General features: G+C 28.7%; 1 protein-coding gene across 1 annotated transcript; it reads left to right on the top strand.

Annotated features, from left to right (window-relative positions):
* The first annotated feature begins 8127 nt into the window (after positions 1-8127).
* Positions 8128-8655, top strand: LOC107895901 (transcriptional regulator TAC1). Its single transcript, XM_016821114.2, has one exon. The coding sequence runs from the start codon at positions 8128-8130 to the stop codon at positions 8653-8655; it is 528 nt and encodes a 175-aa protein (XP_016676603.2).
* The last annotated feature ends 284 nt before the right edge of the window (positions 8656-8939 follow it).

The raw sequence follows: 8939 nt of genomic DNA, 5'->3' as shown, positions 1-8939 counted from the left end.
TATCAAGAATGTATTTAGTCGAAAGTGGCCATAAAAAAAATTAAGGAAAAACAAAGAAACAACAAATGGAGAGAGGTGTAATTGTTGGTTAATAGAAGTTAAAAACTCTATTTAGATCTTTTATAATTTATTAAATTTTAAATTAGTAATGATATAATTATATTTTGACCTTTAAAATAATAAAAATTTAATTTAATCCTTTAAAAATTATAAATATATAAACTATCAAAATAATAAAATTATATTTTTATTATCGTAAAAATATATAATTTAATTCCGACCTAAATTTTTTTTTTAAATCCACCAATTACTCGATATTTAATACGTGAAGAATTTGACTCATCCGCATCAGACGATTCTGTTTCGATTCTTCAAGTATTTCGAAACTATGTTTTTTTTTTAATTTATTAACAATTTGTTTGATTAAATAAATAATTAATTAAAACCCAGTTACATATATTTGAGATAATACTTAATCTGACTCACCATTACTGAAAGCTCAACCCTTTTAGTAACAGCCCAACCTCATACCATATACTAACCCAAGCCAATAGCTCATCATCACTGTAGTCGTTCACCATCAATAAATTATGAATCTTATATATCATAAATGTTATTTAAATTATTATAAGTCAAAATTTTATTAAAATCGTGACTAATTAGTTATTTGAAATATAATATCTTTTAATCAATAACATTTTTACTTTTTATATCAAATATAAAATTATTTTATTTATTGAGTAGTTCAAAATGTTATAAATTATATAAATTATTTTATTTTTTTATTATTAGAAATTATTTTTATTTATTAAGTATTACTAATAGTAATTATATTATTGTTTTAAATAATTATTACGTTGATTATGTAAAAGAACATATAGCGATATCCTTTACGTAAAAAAAAATATATACAGTAATATCTTTACGTGCAGCACATGAATTAAAACTAGTTACCAAAAAGTGAAGCTCGTAATTCTCTGAGATGAATGAAATACATAAAAGCCAGAAGATCAGTTAAAGCCTTTCTGAATTTTTTATTGTGTTAAGATGAAACAACAAAATGAATTGGCACTAGGAAAGAGCTACAGCACTTGTGTTGTTGTCGTTGACGCCCATCTTCCAATTGTACAAGATTCGTTAATTAACCGCTTAATTAAATATAATTGCAATTATAATTACAATTACAAGATTATAGTTCAAGAAAAAACAGCTGTCTTAAGGGAAATGGTCAAAAGTTAAGTGTCTTAAACGCGTGCTTAAGGCCGTCTTTAGTCTCAAAATAATCCATCATAAACCAAATTAGCATACACTAAAAACATATAAGCAGTTTGGATATTTCCAAATAAAAATAAGGATAAACTACACCATTAGTCAATAAACTATCGGTAGGTTTTTGTTTTGGTCATTTAACAAAAAAAAATTTATCAGTTGGTCATCGAAATATTTGAAAATTTTCATTCAAGTCATTAGACTATTCAAAAATTTTTATTTAAGTCACTATGTTGTTAAATGTCTTTTTTTTTAATTATAACCGCGAGCTCCAAGTCACGATTCGACGATTAGTAAGATAGATCAATACTGATTGACAAGTGTTGACACCATTTTTTTTGATAAAAACGGGGTCGACTTGGGTTTTGAAAAAAATGAAACAGGAGTCGCCACCAATCCTTTTTATAAGGTGTGATTGGATCACCTCGAAAAGCGGTCGTTTTTAATAAACGGTTTGATTTTATTAAAACAACAAGTTTGGTCCGCGAAATTCAGAAAACGGGTTCGGGAGTCGGTTACGCACGAGGAAGGATTAGCACCCTCGATACGCCCAAAATTGGTACCTTAGTTGATTACTTAATGTCTTAATGTCGAAAATTGAAAACTTAGAAGAATTAAAAAAAAATACGATCCTTGTATTAAAACGTTGAAAATTTTCAGGAAAATGGACATATTTCACATTATTCGAGAAAGAGAATCATATCCAGTAAGTTAGAATACAATGTCTCAAATTCCCAATACGTGAATGAATGCCAGAATTTTACTTATTTAAAAGATATTTTATTATCTCGGGTTTAGGAAAGGGATCATGCCCAGTAAGTTAGGACACGATCTTTTCTTAATTCCCGAGATCGTTTCAAAACTTGAGTTTGAAAAGATTAGTGTGTTTAGATTTATTGTGGAAATCGAAACCCAGTAAGATAGGGTACGATCCTCCTCGAATCTAAACACAAAATATCATTTTTTTAAACAAATTTTATTATCGAGTGAAATAAAAACATGAAGTCGTAGTAAAAAATGTGAAAGCAAATTACATTGTTATACATGACAAAATCATAATGAATACAAAAGTGTAAAAATGATACGAGCAATAGCAACAATATAAAATAAATAAAAGTCAAACCTACAATCATATAAAATAACAATGTATATAAACAAATAAATTAAACATTCGTTCAAAACAATAATGAAAGTGAAATAAATAAATAGTGAATACAATTAAAATGTAAAGGGATTTATATATATTTATATGTATAGACAAAAAATAAAATATGTGTATATTCATAAATTACAATATATATATAAAGTATATTTTAAAAAAGAAAAAAAAAGCATATATATAAAAATATGTACATATATATATAGGTGTATAAAATTATGGAATATGAAAATAATGAAATGCATATATAAAGTAGACACATGAAAATATGTATGTATAAATGAAAGTTTAAAAATAATGAAAATATACATACGTATACAAATAAATACGTTAATTTATATATATATGTTTAAAATATATTGAAAATATGTATGTATATGTCTATGCAAATTAAGATATACAAAAATACATAAATACATACATATAAATATATATACTTATAAAAATAAAATATGTATATGTATATAGATATATATAAAAAAGAAATATGAGTATACGTATATATTAAACCAATTATATGTAAAATATGTACATGTATATATACAAGCCCTTATATGATAATAATAAGACATATATATTTAAAGATACATAAGTAAATATGAATGGAGATATAAAAGAAACAACAATAATACCAATACTAATAATAGTAAAGATGATAATAATAATAATAATAATAATAATAATAATAATAATAATGATAGCAAAGTACTAAAAAGAGAACTAAATCGAAGTAAAATAAAAAATACTGGGTAAATTCGAAATAAAAAAGGACTAAAAAGACTAAATTGCAACACACACGGAAAGGAGAGGGACCAAAATGGAAAATAGACCAAAATCTCAAAACGCAGCGCTTCAGGGGACTAAAATGAAACAGAAATAAAAATTTGTGGTCAAATTAAAACAAAGAAATAGCGAAATAGGACCAAATTGAAACACGCCACAAGTCAGAGGGACTGCGCGCGTAAATAGCCCGAAAATTAAAAACACGCGGATCCTTCGGGTCGGAGCGGGTCGGGTCGCGGGTCCAAAGCAAAACGACGTCGTTTTGGGCGTTATGGAGCTGGGCCAAAACGGCGTCGTTTCACACTCCTATATATTCAAAAAAATTTTCAAAAATTTCATTCTTCTCCCCTTTTCAAAAAAAAAAACCCGAAATGCTCTCTCTCCCTCCCCTTTTCTCTCTGAGCGCCGGCCAAGGGTCCGGCCGAGAGCCACCGCACCGGCCGCCGCCCTCCGGCGCCGGCGCCGCCGTGTACGGCGGCGGGGAGATCAAAAATCTCCCCTTTTCTCTCCGATGACTCTCCTCGGCCTCCCGAGCGCTCCAGCACCACCGGCGAAGGTAAAAGTCTTTCCTTTTTATTCTTTTTTTGTTTTTCGTATATTTTTAAAATAAAAACAAAAATAAATAGAGTAAAAAGAAGTGAAAGTTAAAAGAGACCTCTAGATCCAAATCGGTAACCACCTTCTTTTGTTTCTATTTCTTCTCCTTCAAAATCCCTTTTTTTTTCTTTACATTGGTTGTTATGGCTTTATAGCCATGTTTACAATATTTGATCTATTATTTGTCATTTCTTTCTCTGATTTTGCAGGCAAGTGGGTGGAGTTGGTAATGGCAGAGACGTGACGTGCGGCGCGGCGGTGGCAGGGGCAGGTGGACTAGGTGCGGCGGCTAGGGTTAGGGGTTAGGTTTTTTCTGACAGTGTTTGGGTTAGGGTTTGTTTGTAATTGGGCTGAGGGTCTATTTTGGGTCTTGGGTTTGGGCTGGTGGGTTGTTTTGGTGATGGGTTTGGGCTGGGTTAAAATTGGGCTTGTACAACAAGTAAAAGAACATATCTTACATCTAAGTTGATCTAACAGTCAATATTGGAGATCGATGAAAAAAGTTATTTGAATTTCGGTTAGCATATTCGTAATGTCCAAAATTGTTTCATGAAAAAAAAACTTAACTACAAAAGAGAAAGAGAAAGAGAGCTTTCGATTGCTGTAGACAGTGTGAACAAAGAAAGCCACGTACATCGATTTTAATGGTCCAATGACTTAAATGAAAACTTTTAAATAGTTCAGTGATCAAATTGTAATTTTTTAGTTTAGTCAAAACAAAAATTTACTCATAACTTAGTGACTAATAATGTAGTTTACGCTAAAAATAATTAAAATGGGTTAACATCAAATTATTCTTTTTGAACTGCTCCCTTATTTCCCTTCTAAGTTTTATATTAAATTTGGAGTAAGTTGATTAGTTGGAGCTAGATTTGCATATATGAATGAGATTAAGGCATGTAGCTGATAAGGCATGAGCCGCAAAGAAAACCCTTTGTTTTTCCTTTTGATATGATGAAGCATGCCATTACGGCATACATGAAAGCTTCCAGTTAAGGGACCAGGGTATTTCCTCCAAAATTTTCACTAGAAAAGATTTTCATGAAAAAAAAAATTCCCTAAAGAATTTTAATTAATAAATATCTCTATGGTGCCTATTGCATACATATAATTATACAATATAAGATAAATTTATAATATTCAAACAACTCCTATATTAAAACTAAAATAGATCATAATTTATAGCGTTTAATTGATAAATAATTGAAAATTTTTATTTTATTGAAAAATATTTTTTTAATATATATATTTTAAATGTGTTTGATAACCATAATAAAATTTCATTTAATTCAAAGAGTTCTACTTCATCATTTAATATTGAAAACATTAAATTATATTTTAAAATATTTGCAAAACAGATTATCATTTTACTTTTGTTAAAAACGTGAAATACTCAAATTATTATATTCGATTTTTATCTTAATAAGTTTAAAATTATGAAAAATAAATTTTAAAAATTAAGATTTATTATTATCGAATAATCTCATTTATTTTTTAATTATCAAAAAAACAAACAGTTGTATAATATAAAGTCAGCACTTATAAAGTTATACACTAAAATTTGTATATTTAATTTTTATGTGTTGGTTTAAGTTTTCTTTACTATTAATAGCATTAGATGATTTTAAATTTCATAAATGTTTTTATTTAAATTATCAAAATGTTTTAAATTCGAAATGTGCTAATTAATCTATCAAAATATTTTTATTATATGAAATAATGTTATTTAGACTAAGAAGTAACTGGAATCGAACTCGCTGCCAATCAAATTGCAATAACTATTTCATCTTAAACATGGAAATTATATGTCCTTTTCACCAATAATTGATAAAGGAATATTTTTTTAAATAACCCATACAATTATCTATAACATCTCACTCTTAAATAAAAGGGTAAAAAAGTAATTCAATACACTGAAATTTATATTTTTTACACTGACAATTCGATAAAAAAAAATAAAATTAAAAAATTGAGATGATACAAATCCGCTTTAATTCTTTAATCTTTAGTTTAGGAAATTTGTGGGAGAAAGAATTTTTAGAAACTCTTTGATTTTTAGTTTACCCTTCAAACCCTAAGTGAAACAATGCCCAATATATGCTTATATTACGCGGTATGATGATAATATTTATATTCACAAGTCAAAGAGGAGGATAATGTGAATGAAATTAGTATCACTTCCTTTAACTATTAATATCTTATGCAAACAAATATATACTTGTATGATGTCAAATTCAAGGTTTATTTAGGTTTCATATTATATATTCTCAAATCTCAACATGGTACTAATTAATTTATGTTAAAAAGTAGATAATAAAATATCCTTTAAATGGTTATTTCTTAAACTTTGTTTTCAGTCTTTTTCCGCTTTCTATTCCTAGTTTAATTATAAAAAGAAAAAAGAAATTAGTTTAATAGCTTATCAACAGATTTGAATTGTGATTGCTTTTTTCTTTTCTTCTGTTTTATAGTTAGACATATGGATGTAACCATGTTTCGAGTACCAGGCCCAGCCTAGGCTAGTCCGAAAGTACAATTTACAATTCAAAATAATATAAAAAATGGAAACAAAACTAAAAGTTATTTTTATATTAATATTTATAACTAATTTTATTATTAAGTGTTTGATACGCCATAAAAATGAAAAAAACTTTAAATCATCTTTATTATTCAAAAAGACAATCATAACCCCCAAAAAATTTATTCCACATAAATAATAAAACAAGCATAAAAAATTATCTTGATTCAAAAAAATATTATAATAATTTTTTTTTATACTTACACAACGATTTGGGTAACGCTAGCATGAAATACAAAAATTTTTACCCATCTCATATTTGACAGAATGCAAGCCGAGTCTATTGGGTTAGACAAAGGGTTTGCAATAATTTGAAAGTAAAGGTGTGTTACATTCACGGAAATGTTAGTTTTGCATTTTATTTATTTCATGAAAAATAATTTAGTTAACTAAAAATGATATATCAGATAAACAAAAAACAAATCTCTTTTACTGTAAATGAATTTACTCTTTTGAAAATCTTACTATCATTTTCTTGAAAAAAACATTTTTATGAGTAATATTAATTTTATGTAAAGTTAATTTAAACCAAGTTTAATATTATTATATATTAAATTTTAAAAATATTAAAATATTAATATCAAATTTTATGATGCTTAATATCATCTTTTCCATACGAACTAAATATATTGCGAGGTAAGAAAAGATAGTTATTTAATGGTTGGGTTTTGTATTAAAGAAGAGAGAAACCATGGCTGAAAAGAACGTAAACATGCTCATAAACCAAATCAAATTAAACGTCTGTTTGTGAGATCGTGTGAGGGAGAGATATTAAATTATATTGAAAGTAAAGTAAACTATACTATATGTAAATGGATCCATCATAATGCCGACCAAAAGGAAAAATCAAACGCCAAAACCTAGGCTTCCTTTGGTTTGCTTCAGTACATCAGTGAGGTGCAGTTGAGGGTGCCAACTTCACTGCCATGGTGTTTGGAAAAGCAGATCAGTTCAGTGAGAATTCAATTCCACCGGACTGAACAGCTAAATTTCTGCTGGAGGTTTCAGCAACATTGGAACCCTTGGGTGCTGTTGGTATTTTTAAGAGACAAAAACACCATTACTTTTATTTATTATTTTATCATTTTATCCTTGAAAGTTAAACTAATTTTTTTCCCAAATTTGATCCAAGTATAATGTTACTATTTGTGAAAATAATATTTATCATTGTTATAAAAAATATTTAACTATAAAAAATAAAAATAATTATCATTTTATCTAATAAATAATTTAAATTAATTATATAAATCATTAAAATACTGGAAGATACATTTTAATATTTTATTAAATGAATTTATAAATTCACATATTTTAATAATTTTAAAAAAGTAAAATAATTTAAAAAACTTCTATTATATATTAATTCTAATCTGATGTCCTTAATAGTCATTTTTATTCTCATCTCACCGCTACAGTTGCATTTGAATCCAAACACACACTCCACCATTATTTCTAATCTCACCGCTACAGTAACTAATCTCACCGCCACCGCTGTTTTTAACCTCACCGGAGGTAAACACACCGCCCATCCAAACTAGCCACTAGTCTTTCCTAATACAAATACAAACCAAATGCAATGACAAGGCCAATGTCTTCTAACTGTCTCTTACGTTCCCTTCCCTTCCATCTTCTTACTCTCTTTTTTCTCTCTCTATATAACCCTTCTTTACTCCATCACTCTCTCCCTTTCTTTTGCTTTCTTTCTTTGAGTAATTAGGATTTCAATAAGTTATTGTCGAGGATGGAATCAGCAGGAAAGCGAGGAAGCTCGGATGCTTGGAGCGAAGAAAGCGATGATGATCAAGTCAAGTGCCACACGGAGGCAACCACCAAACGCTCCTACGAGTGCATCTTCTGCAAGCGTGGCTTCACCAACGCTCAGGCCTTGGGAGGGCACATGAACATACATCGAAAAGATCGAGTCAAGGCTAAGCAACCGACAAGCTCTGCAGTTCTGAGCATGAACCCTAGATATGCTCCTACAATCCCAACTTATGCACCATCAAGGTACCATCAGATTGTGGAGGCTCAAATTCAAACGAATCATCACATGTATTTCCAACCACCACTGTCTAGCGCTAGACTCCCATATGCTCCTGCAAGGTCGCGATCATTGAGCATCAATGAAGAGCTCTTGAATGCAAATTTTAGCCTACAAATTGACCCTACAAAAGTAGATGAAAATGAAATGACGAGGAAGGGAATCATGAAAGAAGATGAAGTAGACTTGGAGCTTCGACTCGGTCACGATCCATATCGTTATAATTAAGGAATTTTGCTGTACAGTGAAGAAATTGTTTAGACAGGTACTGTTTCATAGGACTTAACAAGTTTTTGCTTTTTTTATTATTATTATTATTTGTTTTAATTTTTCAGCACCAAAAATTAGAAATATTTTGTGGGCGTTAATTGTGATTGGAGAACTGCCCTTAATGGTTTGATCAAGTAATTATGTATAATCATTGTATATTATTTGAGTTTGTTTATGTGGAAATCAAGCAGAAGTTTCTGACTATTAGTGTTAATTTTCCACTGATTTTGTTCTTTTAATTA

Source organism: Gossypium hirsutum, chromosome A10 (assembly GCF_007990345.1).
Source record: "Gossypium hirsutum isolate 1008001.06 chromosome A10, Gossypium_hirsutum_v2.1, whole genome shotgun sequence".
NCBI classification, from domain to species: Eukaryota; Viridiplantae; Streptophyta; class Magnoliopsida; order Malvales; family Malvaceae; genus Gossypium; species Gossypium hirsutum.
This window is presented reverse-complemented; position numbering and strand designations above follow the sequence as displayed.

What these genes read in the sequence shown, in the direction of transcription:
- LOC107895901 (XM_016821114.2), top strand. Translation starts at nt 8,128, where the DNA reads ATGGAATCAGCAGGAAAGCGAGGAAGCTCGGATGCTTGGAGCGAAGAA.